This window comes from Cyclopterus lumpus, chromosome 8, assembly GCF_009769545.1.
Source record: "Cyclopterus lumpus isolate fCycLum1 chromosome 8, fCycLum1.pri, whole genome shotgun sequence".
In the NCBI taxonomy this organism is placed as follows: Eukaryota; Metazoa; Chordata; class Actinopteri; order Perciformes; family Cyclopteridae; genus Cyclopterus; species Cyclopterus lumpus.
In genome coordinates, this window is record NC_046973.1 from 15630523 (window position 1) to 15649048 (window position 18526).

At 45.5% G+C, this 18526-nt stretch overlaps 2 protein-coding genes across 10 annotated transcripts; one reads left to right on the forward strand and one right to left on the reverse strand.

Annotated features, from left to right (window-relative positions):
- Window positions 1–4106: 4106 nt before the first annotated feature.
- Window positions 4107–14000, forward strand: mylk5 (myosin, light chain kinase 5). 9 transcript variants are annotated; one of them, XM_034538967.1, is made up of 17 exons: window positions 4107–4494; window positions 6441–6590; window positions 6868–7020; window positions 7209–7382; window positions 8183–8221; window positions 9171–9298; window positions 9407–9560; window positions 10199–10516; window positions 10587–10695; window positions 11015–11218; window positions 11310–11527; window positions 11619–11742; window positions 12470–12622; window positions 12697–12823; window positions 12903–12996; window positions 13117–13257; window positions 13573–14000. In XM_034538967.1, the coding sequence occupies exons 1-17, from the start codon at window positions 4401–4403 to the stop codon at window positions 13776–13778; spliced, it is 2586 nt and encodes an 861-aa protein (XP_034394858.1). In that variant the 5' UTR covers window positions 4107–4400; the 3' UTR covers window positions 13779–14000. The 9 variants fall into 9 exon arrangements, with proteins under 9 accessions (XP_034394858.1, XP_034394860.1, XP_034394859.1 ...); XM_034538969.1 differs by having other exon boundaries at window positions 10199–10510; XM_034538968.1 differs by having other exon boundaries at window positions 8186–8221.
- A 1372-nt stretch (window positions 14001–15372) lies between these two features.
- On the reverse strand, window positions 15373–16431 carry LOC117734714 (complement C1q-like protein 2). The gene is made up of 3 exons (XM_034538977.1): window positions 16144–16431; window positions 15895–16029; window positions 15373–15805 (listed from the first exon to the last, which is right to left on the reverse strand). The coding sequence occupies exons 1-3, from the start codon at window positions 16388–16390 to the stop codon at window positions 15519–15521; spliced, it is 669 nt and encodes a 222-aa protein (XP_034394868.1). The 5' UTR covers window positions 16391–16431; the 3' UTR covers window positions 15373–15518.
- Between the last annotated feature and the right edge of the window lie 2095 nt (window positions 16432–18526).

Genomic DNA, 18526 nt, shown 5'->3' on the forward strand with positions numbered 1-18526 from the left:
CGCTCTCCGAACTGGCGTTCATGTGTGTAGAACCCCAGTGAATGAGCGAGTGGTTATAGGAGGTCTCCAGTTGAGTAGGTTCCCTCTGTAATTTCACTCTCAGCGCGGCGTAATCACTTCCATGTGGGCCCTCACCGACAACAGAGCGGTGGAGGGGCCTCATTGCAAAGGTGGGGGTTGAACGCATTGACTCACAAATGCACTCGCTCATGGAAAAGGACTGTCAAGCCTGTTCACTAATGTAACAGAAGGCCAGAAGATTATTCTGGTGAGGTTATTACAAACTGTGTATGACTGGGTGTTACTTCAATTCTGTGTAATGTTTTTAAGGGTTTTCAGTTGGATAAAAACAAAATGGAAAACTACAGTGCGTGCTTGTTTTTCCCATTGGCATATCGAACCGCAAACGTCTCGCATGCAAACAAGATACAATCTTAATATTCCAATGCCTCGGTGAAATAGTAGGAAGGCCGGCGTTCATCAGTGGTTTCCTTTGAAGATATTCGGGAGTTTGGTGGTTTTCCTTTGCATCCTGTTTTTTTTTTAACTCCCTCCAAAGATGCCCCAAGGACTGCTGGGCCGGAGGGTCACGGTCAATGTGCGAAACCAACAGAGCAGAGAACAACAGCTCATTATGCACATTAGGGTCAGCGTTTAAAGACACCTCGACAGAGCTCATTCGCTATAAAAACGATATAAAAAGAAAAGCTAAGAGAAAGGATGGCATTTAAGGAAGTATGTCTCAAAATGTAAAGACTGAGCTGAGACTGAGCTCTGAAATCAAACATTTCATTCAAAGATCCGATTACAGCTGTAGATAATGTCAATATTGTTTTGGTGAACATCGCCCCCTGCTGCTTCGGCTCATTTACTGCCACAATACGCACTCTTCAGAACACACAGGTCTATTTCATCCCCAAACCAGGGGATGTTTAGGGGTCACCGGTCGGCTCAAGTGTTAGATTTTTTCACGGAGCCTTGGACGCTTCATAACATTCACACCCGAGAGTTGCATGTGGATGTGTTTTGCCTTGTAAAGTCAGCACAGAGTGTCAGCAAGTTCTTCAAGCCGCAGGTCTTGTGAAGTCGTGACGAGAAGATGAATCTGCGGTGCAGGGGTGGAAGAAGTACTTACCAAAGCAAAAGCAGCAGTACAATGAGTACAAGTTATATTTATATGACATATATTGATCAATTACACCTGTGCTTAACCTGCTATGCGAGTAAAACTATCTGCTGTGTGAAGGGCCTGCATGGTTGGTGACGTACAGCGTTTCTCTTTTATGCCAGAGAGTAAAGCTTCTTTGTCTCCAGGGTGCAGGAGATCCCCTCTAAACGTCACCACGAGACTAAAGAGCGTTTTATTCAGTCCACGAGGCAGGATGCCGCTGAAAAGACTGATGGTGTGGGTTCAAGATATATATTTGTCTCTTGTGAAGCACCCACGTGTCCCTTTGCTGCCGCGTTGACAGAGTAACAAGAGATTATTGGACCACTTTTACCATGCAGAGTTTAATAAATACAGCCGAGAAATGTGACGACCGCCTTCTCCTTTGGCTGCATGTCTTTAAAGTGTTGTGTTGCAGATGCTAGTAGCTGTGGACAGGCATCAAGGCTATTGGGATGAACTGGGAACATACCAGTTGTGTAAGAGCACACGTCCTGTAACGCGGGGGAGAGGGGAAACTCTGCTCCAATACGCTCCATGATGATAAATGCATAAATGTGTCCTCTCCATTGTTTTGAGCCCGCCCTGACGACAAGCACCGTGTCACACTTGACAGAGTGGACACTGCTCGGCGTTAGGAGGCCGCTAGGAGGCCGCTAGGAGTCCACGCAGAGGGAAGGAGCTGAGGATGTAGGAAGCGATGCATGTACGCAGTTGCACTCCAGGTGGAGCCACTGTCTTCACATTTGGTGTGAAGCACCGACTGAAGAGGTGTAATCAGCTCAACCTGCATAGATCATTAGTGTTAATTGGGCATCAGTGTTTCTTGATTAACCCGTTGACTGCTTTATTTACTAAATGGTTCACCACATTTGACTGTCGGTCTCGGTCCTCTTGGAGAAGCCAACCTGACTCAACCGGATTGTCACACGAGCTCAACCTGCGGCAGACCTTTTTTCAAAAAGAGCAAACAAAGACATTTTCCATCTGAGGGCTCTGCGGTTCCCCTATTATCTGCTCAATTAATAGTTATTTGATGCGTTCTTTAGTTTTCAGTTTACTTTTTAATTTAACAGTTCTTTTTCTGCGACAACTTCCTCAAACAGATCAAGAAGCATGCTCACAAAATAATCGTCCGCCCAGTTATATCTAATTTCCTCTGAATTGTACTGTCTTATGATGCTGTCATTTACTTTTGTTTGTTTTGTCAAAGTAATTGTTTCATGTCCACTCACGTTGCATCAGTTTACCTTTTGAAACTGTACCAAAATTCATTTCTACGCACCTAATCCTTCCTTCAGTCTTCCAGGGACTATCTCCAGTATACATCTCACCCCCTGGGGTTTGGCTTGAGGAGTCATCACACGCAGTGAGCGGTGCAAGGACGGAGGGAGCAGACCAAACAACCTGCACGCATCGCCATCAACTGGTGAGAGCTGCAGCACGCAGAAGGAAGAAGTATGAATGGGTCGGTCGCCATGTCCGCCCCCCCCTCCCGCTCCATTCTTCTCTATTGTGTGTAGTAAGTGGCCCCCCTCGTGGCCTCCATCTCATTAATGATGCTCCTGCGGGCCAAGGCTCTGTGGGAGAGATGCAGCATTATCGCTTGCGTTTGCTCTCGCCGAGCAGCTCTGGAGCCTCACAGTCCCTGCCAACTTTCTCTGCGTGTGTTTTCTTTCTCCCACTGCTGTCAGAAACTGTCACATTTTATGAGAAGCTTTGAGGGCGAGCTAATTCGATAATGTGTTTGTTATGATGTGCAAGCACGTGAAAATACCACTGTGATTGGCTTTTTGTAGGCTCTACTGTGTGCTTCACCTGAAGGACCCATGCGCAGCCCTCAATGAGATCACTCCTATACAGTGCGAGTGGTGTACATGATTGTTTTAAATTATTATATCTTTTCTGCCTGGAGCCCGGCTGGTTGATAACAAACAATAAATGGAGTATATCCATCTCCCGCAAATGAGAAAAGTATATGAGTATGAACTGTATGTGAGCTTGTTAATCTGTTGTGTAAATAATAAGATGCTTTTCCATTTTAACAGTTAGAGTGAATTACAGTGATCTCATCCCTTCTCTGAGTTCCTTATCTCAGAACAGTGACGGGACACTTGCAGAAACATGTTCTACACATTTCTGGAACAGCAATGGATTTCAAACATTCACACAATAATACGGAACGAATACAAATCTACATCATCAAAATGCCCTTACAATGGTGTCTCTGTGTGTGCAGCCTTTTGGTAAATGTTTGATTTGGGAATTCTTCCCTCACAGAAACTAAAAACAAGCCCCTCACAGTGCTTTTCTGTGTGATCACTGATGTGGAATTCAAGGGATCGGGCATGGGAGCGGGAGAAGATGTTATGATCACCTCAGTGGGCCTCTGTTGTGTTCACTGGGGCGGGTATATTTCTCCCCTCATGACTACATCCCATCATACAGAATGGAGGCTGTCTGATCTGTCGGGTATAAACAACATGTGTTCATCGTGTCTCTCTCACGAGACATCCCCGGTTACCATGGCAGCGGCTGGATCTGTTGAAGTGACGCTGTTCCCCTGGAAACGACCGCCTTGTGCTGGGATATACTGCACCAGGGGGCCGGCGCTCAGACATCGAAGCCACGTAGGATTTACGAGCCGGTCCTTTACAATCTGTGCTCTTTTCAACCCTCAGGCGTGAATCAAACCTCTGCGTCACCTGCGTCACAAAGTTCAAATGCAACATTGATAAGTGAGAGGGCAAACAGGGGAATCGATAAACGTCAGCGCATTCGACAAACAACACACAATGCGACCTTTGGCTGGGTGGGTAGATAAGTCCTCCACACCCCCACCCCCTTCCTCCCTCTTTCTGTCTTCCCTTGTTTATGTGTGTCTATTAGCCACATTAACAAAGACGAGGGGTCTGAGCTGTGTGTGGGGGTGTGTGTGTGTGGGGGGGATCTGGCATCAAAGTGACCTTTTCGAGAGATAAGGAGAGGGTGGCCTTGCCTGAGAAGGCCAACGTAAAAAGAGAAAACTGTGTGCTGTAGGTGGAGTTAGAGGAGATCAGGGGAGTGTGAGAAAGTAGAGTTTGAGGGCAGAGCTGCGCTGGCTTTGTGGGGAGTGCTGCTTTTACAGACACAAGGGAAGGAAGTGTGATAACCGGCTTAGGAAATGACTGCGTAATATTATTTGTTATTTTTAATACGCTTAGAGGCCATTTCTGTGTGTTCTCGCACAGAAATGAACGGCGATGGCAGCAAACGGCATTACGTGTCAACCTTCAGGATGCATATCAAGCCCCCCCGAGCACCGCCCGCACCGGGGAATGACACAGGTAAGGTAAGGGCTGCGTGAGATCTTAACGTGTGTTTGTTGATGTTGGAAGGAGCTCAACCGGTAGAATTGGTCATGTTTTAAATGAGTTCGAGATAGGCATGCCTGAACATGGAGATGCTTCATGGTGACATTTAACTTCACTGCATAAAGAAAACAAAAACTTTTATTTTCTCCTGCTTTAAAATTACGACTAAGACCACACACTCAAAAGGGTGTTGCTTTTAAAGTTGATACCCAGTGGTTCGTTTGATCTGATTGTTTACTGTAAAGGGGATCTTATATTTTCACATCACACTGAACATCATCATTCTGGCTCTAAAAGCTTAGGAGCATTCTTATATACACACCCACATTTATATATTGTTTACATGTTCTTTGTTGTTGTTGTTGTTAGCTGTTTGCACTTTATTACTTTTATTATTATTATTATTACTACAATCACTTTATGTTGGACATGAGAGAAACATACTTTCAGTTCTTCTGTATGTTTGCACAAATGGAAGAAGTGACAATAAAGCTAACTTTGAACTTTGAACATCTCTCCTTTAGATGATGATCTTGCACACTAGTTCTTACAAGTCAAAACATCAGGACCAGATACAAATGGTGCAATAAATAAATAAAGTTTCATATTCAGCCTCAGCACACGGTTTTTACACCGACCTGTACACTTTAAGTGTTCCCTGACTTGTTAATAAAAGTTGTGAGGTATGCGTGGTATCAGTGATGCGAGGGTGTGAAAATCCCCATCTCAGTGTGCAGTTCAGAGTAGCAAACATCTGGCTTCACGGTGAATACTTGAGGATTGTAAACGCTGGCTAAAGGTTGATGGTAAAAACATCCATTCTGTTAATCCATAACTAGTACTCTGTAAAAGGCGTTACTACATGCAGTAAAGGCACTGCAGTGGCCTAACTGCACCTATGGTACCGCTGATATGATTGTATGTCAGTGGAGCAGGGTTGCACGGGAGGTCAAGGAAGTCAGCAGCTGTTACAAGGGCCTTTTAATTAAACGCACTCAAAGTCACCCAAACAAAACATCGAGCTCGGTCAAGAGCCCTATCCAGAAACTGGACAACATCTAAACCATCTCCGCTCGCCGACTCTCCGGTTCCATCTACATCCATCACTCTGGAGCTCTTGGGGCGAAGAGAATCCCACAAGATCAGCTTGCCTGATTGCCTTTTCTTAACCTCCGTGATAAGGAGACCGACTCCAGGTGTGTCTCTCCCCACACACCTCTGGCTGGAATGTAGGTGCTTCTAATTACCCCTCAGCCCCCCCCCCCCCCCCCCCCCCCCCCCCGTACATTCAGCCTGCAGGGCAATGTTGTTCACATTCATTTAAGCTTCACTGGATCAGGGGGCTTGCAATCTTTGGGAATATTCACCCCCGGGATTTAAGCATGAATCCAGCTTTTATATAAAAACTGCATTTTAAAAACAAGATGGAAATAAGCATGCTCTTCTCACCATGAACTATGTTTTTTATATATATATATATATATATAATATTATGGAGGATTGATGTCAAAGTGGTTTTCTGGGCAATGATGACCTGCATTCATGTGATGTTTCAGACAAAAAAAAGACAATAAGAAAGAGGAAGTGGTGTGAACTGTTTGAGATTGAGAGGATGTAACACGCTTACGCACCATTTCATTTAGCACTTCTAGCAGGTGTTATTTCTCATTCAGACGAGGCCGAAGACATCAGTGTGAGAATGCAGACATTTAGCGTGTGAATTGAAAAAACACCAGTTTGTGGTCAAACTTTGCATTATGCTGAGGACAGAGATAAACAGGGGGGGGGAGGGAAGCTAAAGTGACAACTCTTACAGTTAGACGCAGTGACGATAAGTCTGTAAACCCTTGATCTAAATGTGTGGCCCTTATTTTGGGCATCTGACTTCTCGCCTCCCCCTCCTCCTCCTCCTCCTCCAGGGTCTGTTAACCACTCCGCTCTTACGCTTCTGGATGCCCCCGCCTTCATAGAGCCGCTGCAAGACTGCTCCGTAGACGAAGGAAACGACATCACACTGCGGGGGGTTCTCACCGGAAGTCAGCCCATCAAAGCGTCGTGGTTGCACAATGGTGAGCCGGGACAATTCACACCGCAAACTAAAACCAACTCTTTGTGACATTTCCCTGTGACTGCGTTGCGTTTGTCCACACATTTCTTCTTAACTCAGCCTGTCCTATTTGACGTTGGGATATTTTGTATTGTTAAAAACACAAGCGCGGGTTTGACCAATGCCTGGCCAGACAACAGGCTCCTCTCTCGGCACTTCCTCCTCTTCACGGCTCTCTCTTGCACATTGCAGCAGCGGGAGAGAGAGTTTCTAGTGTGTTTGTTTACTCCTATGGGCAGGTGAAGTGGCCCGTTTTGGGACTCCTTTCTTCAATGGCAGGGAGACGAGCTTTGTGGTGAGGGAATGCTTGCCGGAAGATGCTGGCGCCTACACCTGTTTGGCAGAGAACGGCGCAGGGAAGACGTCCTGCTGCGCCGCTGTGTTCGTCAGAGGTGAGGGACCCACTGGGACCCACTGGGACCCACTGGTCACAAGTTGGATGACAATGTCTGCTGCTGATTTTAAAGTTGGAACACTTCCACATTCAACTCAATATCCATTCTGTTAGTTACCACGATCGCAATGAGTTTCACTTCCAGTTTGTCTCTTCTCCTCTTCCTCTTACTGACAACCGACCCAGACTTTGAAACTATCTGCGGTGTGCAGAATCGTGTCTCAACGTCTGCTTCCAAGAGCATTATGGGTAATGGAAGGCCACCACTGTCTCCCAAAGAGGAGCTGCAGAAGTTCAAAGGATCTGTTTGTACTTCACCAGCAGGCTCTGATAAGCTTAGCCCAGTCTCAACTCCAAGAGGTAATCAGATAAATACTCATATAGGTTCAAAGGATTTGATCATTCTTGATATTGTTGAGTTGTCGCTGCACCAGGAAATATCTTACAACCATTGTTTTTGTAAGGATTACGAGTACTGAACCCAAACGACCATGAGACAGTTGTAACGTTAGTTCTTTTACTGGACTTTCAGGCAGGGGTCACAACCGGGAGATCAGTCAGCGAGGCAAACAAGTCCAAAAAGGGGCAGGCAGGCATCCAGGGTCAAGGCAGGCAGGCAGATCAGGTACAGACACTAGGGGAAACGCTGGAGAGCTTGGCAGTAACACACAAGACAATCTGGCCGAGGACAAGCGTAGTGAGGGACTAATGAGGGAATGGGCTGCAGGTGAGAAGGGCGTGAGGACCAGGTGAAGGGAATGAGAGATGATCTGGTGTGAACGGCAGGATCTGGAATGACAGGAGAGTTCATTAATTAGGCAAACGGGATGAAAACAACTAATAAGCAGGAGAATTCGTCACAGTTTTGACTTCAACTGGACATCCATGTTGTATCTAATACATAAATAGGAAACGCACCGTTTCCCGTCCGTGTCCGATTGGTTGTCAGGCAACACGTGAAGCAGTCAGGGATCACGCAGGACTTCCACAACAATGATACACCCACTAGAGGTTCTGGGTCCCAAGCGAACACCATGTAGAGAAGTGGACAGTGCACAGTACAGTGACACGTTGTGAGTGTGTTGACTGATAGCATAGAACAGAAGAGCAGAGCCACGCCTCTATCGCACTAAAACCCACCTGCGCTTCACCTGTCTCAGCAGAAGTCATCCCAAAGAAGAGAGCCAACTCGGGGTCAGGTGAGAAATGCACCTGTTTTCCCATCGTGCACATGCCTTTCTGTTTCTCCTCATTCACTGCTTGCTGTATTGTCTGACTTCTGCTTGTTCACGGTAAAGTTACTTATTCATTAGAGTTTTGTTTTTGTGTGTTCGACCTGCTTCTGATGCTGCTGCGGTTTGCCCCGGAGGAGCTACACCTTTTTTTTTTTTTTTTTAGCCTTTGTACTTTATATAATGTCTGGCTCTAAGCTATTGTGCTCCAGTGCACTGGGGAACTTTACCTTCGGGTGTAGGCTGCAACAATAAAAGCATGAACAGCTTATATAATTAGGTCTGAATGTCCGCTATGAGTACGCAGGATATGCAGTACTGCTTTTTGTGGTTTTATGAATTCAATATAATTGATGTCTAAAGCTGGAGAGACAATCATTTATAATGCGTTTTTAAGAAGGTAAACAGTCAAGCCATTTATGACTAACTCTATCAGATTGTCTCGAGTCAAATTCCCCATCCTGAGGCCACACTATTTGAATACTGATAGCTTGAGGCTTCATATTGACTCCAGCTCTCATATGGAATTGTTCATATTAATCTAAATGTATGGTCACGTTATATTACAAGAATGCAGTATAGACTTCAAATGTGTGTTTGGTCCTTTTTTAAGGACATTTATATCTCAGTAAACAGATCTGAACTGGAAAGCAACAGGTGAACTAAATTGACATTATTTAACCCTTGAAGGACTGGATGGTACTTGTGTGGAATAGGTCATTCATGTTTTGCATTTGTTTCCAGTTGACACACTCAGTCTGCTGCATGCTACAATAATAAGTGACACACAGCACTAACCACAGATGATGCTATGTCTTTATCTCACACTCACACACTGGATAGTTTCCTTCCAGTCGGGGGTTTCAGGCCTCAAGCCGGACCAGGAGTCTAAACACACTATTTTAATTTTTTGCAGTTCCAGCATTACATTTCGAAAACCCTCCACACCACCTCGAGGTGAAGGTGGGACAAACTGCACGATTGACGTGTTTCTTCACCGGCAGTCCTCCAGTCGTGTCGTGTTGGATCAGACACAAAAAAGAGGTGTCATTTTAAGCCTAAATTAGAAAGAATGCACTTTATGCAATTGTATCTTTAATTCTCTCAATATTAACTATCTCTCTCTCTCTCTCTCTCTCTCTCTCTCTGCAGATAGTGGACGGTCCAGAGCTGTGGGCAGAAAGCACTGATAGGAGCAGCACGCTGGTCATAGCGGAGGCTAAACCACAGCACACGGGCCGCTACGCTGTCGTGGTGAAGGACCGCAGGAGCTCTGCAGAACACACGCTCACCCTCTCTGTCATAGGTAAGTGTCACCTGTGGCTCTATTTTTATCATTTTAACTAAAGGTATGCACTAGGTACCAGGTTCGCCTACGGAGCTCAATTGTTGTAAAAAAAAAAAAAGACACTCAACCAAAAGAATTATTCATAAAGACACAAATAGATATTTACAAGGTAATAATGAAGACATTTTGGCTAGTGCTGTGTAGAGAATGTGGAGTCCTATACGTCAGAGGGGGAAAGAAAGTTCATATGGGGCAAAGAAGTTCAGTCTCCTATACCACACCACTTGTGGCGAGGAGGGGCTTTTCAGATCCAGGTGTAGCTCGCCATCCAATATTAATCCATACTCCATGGGATCCCTCGGCTCCCAGCCGGATGAAACAAAGACGTGATCGCTGTCCGCAGAGAATCTAGACCTCACATTTACCCTGCCGTCCGGTAGAGTACACCCAATCACAACAGGAAGTGACCTGCACTGACACGGATATTTATCTATGCAAATATATCAGAGGGTTACATAAGGCAACATACACACACACACACACACACACACACACACACACACACACACATGCGGCAGCATCTGGAACCTGAAGTGAGTTTGCAGTGACTTGAGTTCTTCATTCATCATCATCATCATCGTTATCGTCCCACCCAGAGCGGCCTCAGCCCCCGGCCTCCGGCCCCGTGGTCTCCCTCGTATCCGCCAACAGTCTTGTGCTGTCCTGGTCGGGCCCCTGCTACGACGGCGGCAGTGCCGTCCTGGGTTATGTGGTCGAGGTGAAGAGCCAAGGACTCGTTGAGTCCGTGGATTGGAGCGAACTCGCCACCCAGTGTGAGAGCACCTCGTTCAGAGTGAGCTCCGGGCTGCAGCCTCATCGTGAATACCGTTTCAGAGTCCGGGCCTACAACGCAGTGGGAGCCAGTAAGGCAGGACCAGTGTCACCAGTGGTCAGGATGGAGGAGAAATGTGAGGGTTAGTGATACCACAAAATCTGAGGCAAATATAATGAGCCTTACATTACAGCTGTTTTTTTTGTGTGTAGGTGTAGAGAAGCCCAAAGGAGAAGAGGCTCCGCAAGCGTATTCCTGTGTCACTATTAACTCTTCAGAAAAGGTCACAGATCACTACAGTTTGCAGGAAAGACTGGGCATGTGAGTATCTGTCAGGAACCAACCTGTTCCAAGCAGAAATGCTGATGAGCAAGCAGCCTCCACCTTTCCATGAAAATAAATGGTCCTTTGTTCAGTGCGGGCTGCATGTTAGAATGGCAGCCTGCCATGTGTGAAAGAGAGAGCATTCAAATACAAGTACAGACACAGTTCTGCTCCGTAAATAATAATTACAAGAACATGCACTTCAGCTTACCCTTTGACAGAAGAAGGATTAGAAACACAGATTGTTTTTCATTTCTTTTTTTTTTAAAGTCTTAGAGATAAAAAAAAAATATATATAAAAATGTCTCTTCGTTAGGGGAAAGTTCGGCCTGGTGTTCAAGCTCACCCACAAAGAGACGGGACGCATTTATGCAGGGAAGTTCTACAAAGGTCGACGTGCCAAGGAGAGGGAGGCTGCTCGTAAGGAGATCGAGTTGATGAACTACCTCCACCACCCCAAGCTGGTTCAGTGTCTCGCAGCGTACGACCACCGGCCTGAGATGGTCATGGTCATGGAGTTGTGAGTATCGTCATGGCAGTGTTTTAATATCCTGCACTTTATTCTTCTGGTTGCACGCAAACAAATGTGACTGCGGCTTGTCTGCCTGTAGTATCGCAGGCGGGGAACTGTTCGAGCGCATCGTGGACGACAACTTCGAGCACACCGAGTCGGCCAGCGTGCGCTACATGCATCAGATCCTGGAGGGGGTCGCCTACATGCATCAGCAGAACATCGTCCACCTGGACATCAAACCTGAAAACATTGTGTGTGTCGACACCACTGGCACCTCCATTAAGATCATTGACTTCGGATTAGCCTGCAGGCTTTGTACGTTTTGTGAAACTCTTTTTTTTAATATCCGCTTGTCGTTCTCACGAGTGTTTTTCCCGGAGTCATTTCGGTGATTTCTGTTTCACAGATGCCGACACGCCTCTCAAGGTGATGCACGGGACTCCAGAGTTTGTGGCGCCTGAAGTCATCAACTATGAGCCTGTGTTTTTGACCACTGACATGTGGAGCATAGGAGTCGTCTGCTATATATTGTGAGTCACACTATTGCTCCCATCGGTTTGACATTTTGGAAAAAAACGCGCTGATTTAAGGTGGATTTAGATACTTTTGGACTGAGACAGGCTAGCTGTTTGGCACTGTTTCCAGTCTTTGTGCTAAGCTAAAGTAGCCTGAGTGGTTCTCATCTAAGTCTTGGCAACAAAACTAATAAGTACACCTCCCAAAATGTCAAATTATTCATTTAAATATTATTTCTTTCATGTGCGTTATGCAAATCCAGTGTATTGTTTTACATCTAAATTGGAATAACAACTCCCGATAACCCCTTTGGGAGATTTATAAGGGCCGTTAACCGCAAAATCAAAAATAAATATTGTTCCTTCTGTGCTTCTCATCACTCTGGATTATTTTGGTGTGAGTTGCCTAGATTATTGGCCGTAGAGATGTCTGCCTTCACTCAAATAGAACAGGACTATATGGCACTCGGCTTGTGGTGCTAAATGCATTTCAAAAAGAAAATCTCTCTTTTCCCTTATGAAACTGCTCTCAAAAAGGCCTGTGGTAACTTGGTCATGGTTTCTGGACTTTGAGGGTCAAGTGTCCCTTTTTTTAATAGTCTGATAGGACTGTGCTGGTGGTAATAGTCATGATGGATCATCCGCCTGTTTGAATGTTTCAGACTTTTAGTGCCACTTTGTGGTTGTAGGTTGAAGCGGTTCATATAATCACACCGCCGTCTCTCACTCCCCTGGTCTTCAGACTGAGTGGCGAGTCTCCATTCCAGGGTAACAACGACGTAGAGACCCTCGCCCTGGTCACAGCTGCCCAGTGGGAGTTTGACGAGGAGAGCTTTGATGAGATTACAGACGAGGCCAAACGCTTCATCAGCTCCCTGCTCACCAAAGACACCAGGTGATGTCATGGACGCACAGATGGCTCCAGACACCATCTCCACTCACAACTATAACACTCCGTGTGTTCCCCAGGCGGAGGATGTCCTGCGAGGAGGCACTCCACCACCCTTGGATGGCATTTGAGTCTGGAGATCTTGCCACCACCAGGAGTCTGTCCAAGGAGAAGATGAAGAGGTTTTTAGCCAGGCAGAAGTGGAAGGTAACGCCTCAGCACAGGGCTTTTATACGTTTGAGGTGTTTTGTGCTTGACACTTTTTGTGTGTGTGTCCCTTTTTTAGAAAGCAGGAAAGGCATTGTTAGCTCTGAAGAGAATGGCTCTGCTGTCCAAAGGCGACAGCTCTGCTTCTGGATCTCCGACTAGCCCTGGAGAAGGTAGGACACTCACTTTGTTCTCTTATCATCTTATCCGGACCCTTTTTAACGTTGCCGTACAGGGTTCCTTCCCCCTCCTTCTCATCTCCTGCCTGCTTCCGCCCCCTTTACCCGTCCCAGACTCACCCCTGAGCCCGGAGGCAGAGCACGCCCTGCTGTCTCTGGAGCGCAAGATGCAGGGGCCACCCCACTTCACACGGAGCCTGGAGGACCAGGCAGCGACTCGGGGATCCAGTGCCCGTCTCTCGTGTCACCTCACAGGTACACACAACTTCATTCAAGAGCTCGAGCAGGACCCGAGTTCCTCTTTGTGATATTCTGTGTCCTTTTTGTTGTGGACCAGTGACTTGAGACTTGACTTAAAAAAATTAACACACCTTGCATATTTCATTATTAGACATATTGCTATGCGGGGCATGTGTTCCAATACTGTCATTTTACTGGTCAGCATTCAGGCCAGAAAGACTTTCACCTGGACTCACGACGTGACCTTCCCCCCCCACCCCCTCCCAAAAACAGCTTTGATCTTAGTTCATTTCTGCTTTATTAAACTTGCCCCTCCATCTTTCTTGGCAGGATACCCTGACCCAGAGGTTGTTTGGCTGCGTGCTGAAGAGCCCGTCGTGGAGTCCCCCACAGTGCAGATAGAGTACGAGGAAGATGGCCGCTGTACTCTGGTCTTCGCCAAAGTTGGCCCAGAGGACGCCAACGTTTACACATGTAGAGCCACCAATGACCACGGGGAGGCGTTCTGCTCAGCCAAACTCAAGGTTCAAACGTAGAGCCATTAGATTTACACATGCAGAGATAAAATGTATAAACCTATTGTTCTTGGGTGACTTAAGCTGTTGTTGCTTACATTCTTGTTTTAATACAAATGGGGATTAAACTAAACATCCTGTACTGTGGCTGGAAAGATATAATGCATGAATCATTGTACAGGATGTATGAACGGATGAATACTGTTACAGAGCTACTCCAAGCATATTTAAAGGTTAATATTTCTTTATGGGTCTGTGGTTGTTTTTTGCTTGTTGGTGAAATATGTTTAGGCTCCCCTACAAACCTTTTAGCTGACAATATGAATGGACTGAGAATCTCTTTTGAGAAGCAAACAGATCTAAGAGGATGCTGTTCGAATCACATCGTGAAGATCAGAATCTGGATTTCAGATATAGCTTTTGTTGGGTGAAATAAAAACGGTAAACCTACATTTGTGCAGCTACGACAATATCGTTAACTTGACCATGAAATGTTCCTCCAAGTGTGTCTGGATCTTCCTTCTGCTAGTTGGCTTTTTCCTTTTAATTAATTGAATAAAAAAAACGTTGTGCTTTTTCCTTTTACAGAAAATTGTTTGGAATGCATAAGAAGTTTCAAGGTAAATCATTTCTTAAGATATGAAATTGGGAATTTTTGATTGATTTTGCAGACAAATGTTTATTAGTCATCAACGCGATGCAAAAAAGAAAAACGTCTGTACATTAAATTGTGCAGTTAAAGCTGTGAATTTTATTTTGACCTGTCCGCTTTTAATATTTTGTTCACACGCGAGAAGAGCATGGAAATGTCGTATTGAACATTTGAGAACTCCTCTGATCGCTCACCGTGACCACGATATTTGGACTTTCCATTTAAAAATTTAGTTTTCAAAGTTGCAACGAGCAAAAAAAAAAAAAAAAAAGTGCAGCTCTACTGCGCAAGCGTGACAACTGGTTGTGTCATGTTTTCAAAAAGTGAACCATGTATCTCGTCATTGCGTTGCCGGGCTTATAAGACCAAAGTCAGTGCCACATGTCTATGTATGTATTGTGGTTTTATCAAATGGAATATTTACGGAAAGTCTATCTATGGGTAATGTCAAGTGTACACATGGCCATACAGCATATGGTTTAATATGGAGTTGTTCACATCAGGAAAGCTGCAGTGTCCTCCTTTTCTGAAAGGTACACATGTGTGTAGTGTATACAGAAAGTGGTGTAAATACTAGTCTGATGTTTATACATCCAAACAATAACCTTCCAGGCAGCAGTGTTATTATTGGCAGCAGCGATCACGCTGCTGTTTTCTTCACCTTGTGAGTTATTGTGACTAAATGTGATCGTGCAGCAGGAACCGCCGCAGAGGTTTGGAATACGTGGCCTGTTAGTAAAAGCACAAGATTTTTTTTCCCAAATCTTTAAAAGAAAAGGTGATCATATGTCTTTCAAGCTGTGGTGACGTTGGAACTTGTGTGCTCCTATCACAAGATGGTCTACGTTAATTAATTCAAATTTTCTATAGCACTTTTTTTTACCATCAATACAAATAACCACACTGGTGTTCAAATGATGAAAATCCAAACATCTCGAGATGAAAATAGAAACGCAGGCCATGTGCCGACAAAATCTTGATATATATTTATTAATACAATGTCTCGAACAAATTTGTTGTCATATTTCCTGATTTCCTGTTTACTTTTGAGTGAACCATTTTACCAGCGGGCACCTCCGGAGCTGCACGCAATGAAGACCCCGTGCAGATCAAGCGGTGAAGAGCAGAAAGCCGCCGAAGGTGTTGTAGTTCATGCCATCATCGTAGACCCTCCTGGTTGCGTGGAGTTCCACATACACGTTGTCGCCCACCTGCAGGTCGATGACCACAGCGTTGCTGCCCATGTCATTGCTATCCGTGCCTGAAGTGTCCCAGACAGATGCCAAAAGCTCGCTGTTCTTCTTGAGGCTCACAACGGAGTTGGAAGGAGGACTGAGGTTGTTGAACATTGAGAATCGGAAGAAGTACGTCCCGCCGACGAGTGCTGTGAAGACGCCTGCCAGAATAAAGAGATTGGTTTCCAATTTCATGAGCCCTCATTCGTCTCTCCATCTCTCTCTCTCTCTCTGACACACACACACATACCTGTTGAAGGATTGTAGCTATTGCCAGTGTTGGAGAAGACCTTCTTATACTTAAGTGGCGTACTAGTGGTGAAAGGTCCAATGTCTCCGGAGCCAGACTCCCTGAGAGCTGCAGAAAAGGCCACCTGAGGTTTGCCTGAGAGCATCAAATTACCACAAACACATCAGAAGTAAGAATTTACAAAAGGGAAGACTTATGACACATGATTATTACATCCCGTAAAATGATTTTCTCTTCGTTATAGCCTACCTCCGGTGAGGCTGCGCAGCTCCAGGACTTCTCTCTCAGTGTTGAGCAACTTGGCCTCCAGGAGTGCTATTTTCTCCGCCATGTTGGCGACCTTCTCTCCCACTGCTCCCAGGGTTTGACTCATGGAGGTGAGGGAGCAGATGTCACTGCAGCTGGTGGATCCCGGGCACTTGACATTGTTTTCATTGACCGGCACTTCACATACGCAACAGCTGAGCGCTAGAATCAGGACCGCAATCTTCTTCATCCTCGCGGTTTGGAGAGCTCTGCCTCTGTGCAGTCTTTCTCTGTCAGACACCCCCCTTTTATACTTCACAAGACATTGTGCAAAAAAAAAGAAACACCCGTGTGTCATAAAACCTGAAACTTCCTTTTTGCTAAGTTGGGAAACTCCTAACTCCAGAGTCCAAAAAGCTGATGAAACGCATGTTACCATAAAGTAAAGTTCTCAAAGTGCTAAAGGAAGTTATAAAACATGTGTATCAAACCCAAAGAGATGTGACCTGTAAGAGGTCACTCCTCCATGTTTCCATCACCCTTAGTCCTGTAAAACAGACCTGTAAGAGGTCACTCCTCAATGTTTCCATCACCTGTAGTCCTGTAAAACAGACCTGTAAGAGGTCACTCCTCAATGTTTCCATCACCTGTAGTCCTTTAAAACAGACCTGTAAGAGGTCACTCCTCAATGTTTCCATCACCTGTAGTCCTGTAAAACAGACCTGTAAGAGGTCACTCCTCCATGTTTCCATCACCTGTAGTCCTGTAAAACAGACCTGTAAGAGGTCACTCCTCCATGTTTCCATCACCTGTAGTCCTGTAAAACAGACCTGTAAGAGGTCACTCCTCCATGTTTCCATCACCTGTAGTCCTGTAAAACAGACCTGTAAGAGGTCACTCCTCCATGTTTCCATCACCTGTAGTCCTGTAAAACAGACCTGTAAGAGGTCACTCCTCCATGTTTCCATCACCCTGTAGTCCTTTAAAACAGACCTGTAAGAGGTCACTCCTCAATGTTTCCATCACCTGTAGTCCTGTAAAACAGACCTGTAAGAGGTCACTCCTCCATGTTTCCATCACCTGTAGTCCTGTAAAACAGACCTGTAAGAGGTCACTCCTCCATGTTTCCATCACCTGTAGTCCTTTAAAACAGACCTGTAAGAGGTCACTCCTCCATGTTTCCATCACCTGTAGTCCTGTAAAACAGACCTGTAAGAGGTCACTCCTCCATGTTTCCATCACCTGTAGTCCTGTAAAACAGACCTGTAAGAGGTCACTCCTCCATGTTTCCATCACCTGTAGTCCTTTAAAACAGACCTGTAAGAGGTCACTCCTCCATGTTTCCATCACCTGTAGTCCTTTAAAACAGACCTGTAAGAGGTCACTCCTCAATGTTTCCATCACCTGTAGTCCTGTAAAACAGACCTGTAAGAGGTCACTCCTCAATGTTTCCATCACCTGTAGTCCTGTAAAACAGACCTGTAAGAGGTCACTCCTCCATGTTTCCATCACCTGTAGTCCTTTAAAACAGACCTGTAAGAGGTCACTCCTCCATGTTTCCATCACCTGTAGTCCTTTAAAACAGACCTGTAAGAGGTCACTCCTCCATGTTTCCATCACCCTTAGTCCTGTAAAACAGACCTGTAAGAGGTCACTCCTCCATGTTTCCATCACCTGTAGTCCTTTAAAACAGACCTGTAAGAGGTCACTCCTCCATGTTTCCATCACCCTTAGTCCTGTAAAACAGACCTGTAAGAGGTCACTCCTCCATGTTTCCATCACCTGTAGTCCTGTAAAACAGACCTGTAAGAGGTCACTCCTCCATGTTTCCATCACCTGTAGTCCTTTAAAACAGACCTGTAAGAGGTCACTCCTCAATGTTTCCATCACCTGTAGTCCTGTAAAACAGACCTGTAAGAGGTCACTCCTCCATGTTTCCATCACCTGTAGTCCTGTAAAACAGACCTGTAAGAGGTCACTCCTCCATGTTTCCATCACCTGTAGTCCTTTAAAACAGACCTGTAAGAGGTCACTCCTCCATGTTTCCATCACCTGTAGTCCTGTAAAACAGACCTGTAAGAGGTCACTCCTCCATGTTTCCATCACCTGTAGTCCTGTAAAACAGACCTGTAAGAGGTCACTCCTCCATGTTTCCATCACCTGTAGTCCTTTAAAACAGACCTGTAAGAGGTCACTCCTCCATGTTTCCATCACCTGTAGTCCTTTAAAACAGACCTGTAAGAGGTCACTCCTCCATGTTTCCATCACCCTGTAGTCCTGTAAAACAGACCTGTAAGAGGTCACTCCTCCATGTTTCCATCACCTGTAGTCCTGTAAAACAGACCTGTAAGAGGTCACTCCTCCATGTTTCCATCACCTGTAGTCC

Coding starts and splice junctions, on each gene's coding strand:
- mylk5 (XM_034538967.1), top strand. CDS start 4,401: ATGAACGGCGATGGCAGCAAACGGCATTACGTGTCAACCTTCAGGATG. Junction 4,495..6,440: donor CGCACCGGGGAATGACACAG/GTAAGGTAAGGG, acceptor CTCCTCCTCCAG/GGTCTGTTAACCACTCCGCT. Junction 10,517..10,586: donor GATGGAGGAGAAATGTGAGG/GTTAGTGATACC, acceptor TTTTGTGTGTAG/GTGTAGAGAAGCCCAAAGGA.
- LOC117734714 (XM_034538977.1), bottom strand. CDS start 16,390: ATGAAGAAGATTGCGGTCCTGATTCTAGCGCTCAGCTGTTGCGTATGT. Junction 16,030..16,143: donor GCTGCGCAGCCTCACCGGAG/GTAGGCTATAAC, acceptor TGATGCTCTCAG/GCAAACCTCAGGTGGCCTTT. Junction 15,806..15,894: donor TAGCTACAATCCTTCAACAG/GTATGTGTGTGT, acceptor TTATTCTGGCAG/GCGTCTTCACAGCACTCGTC.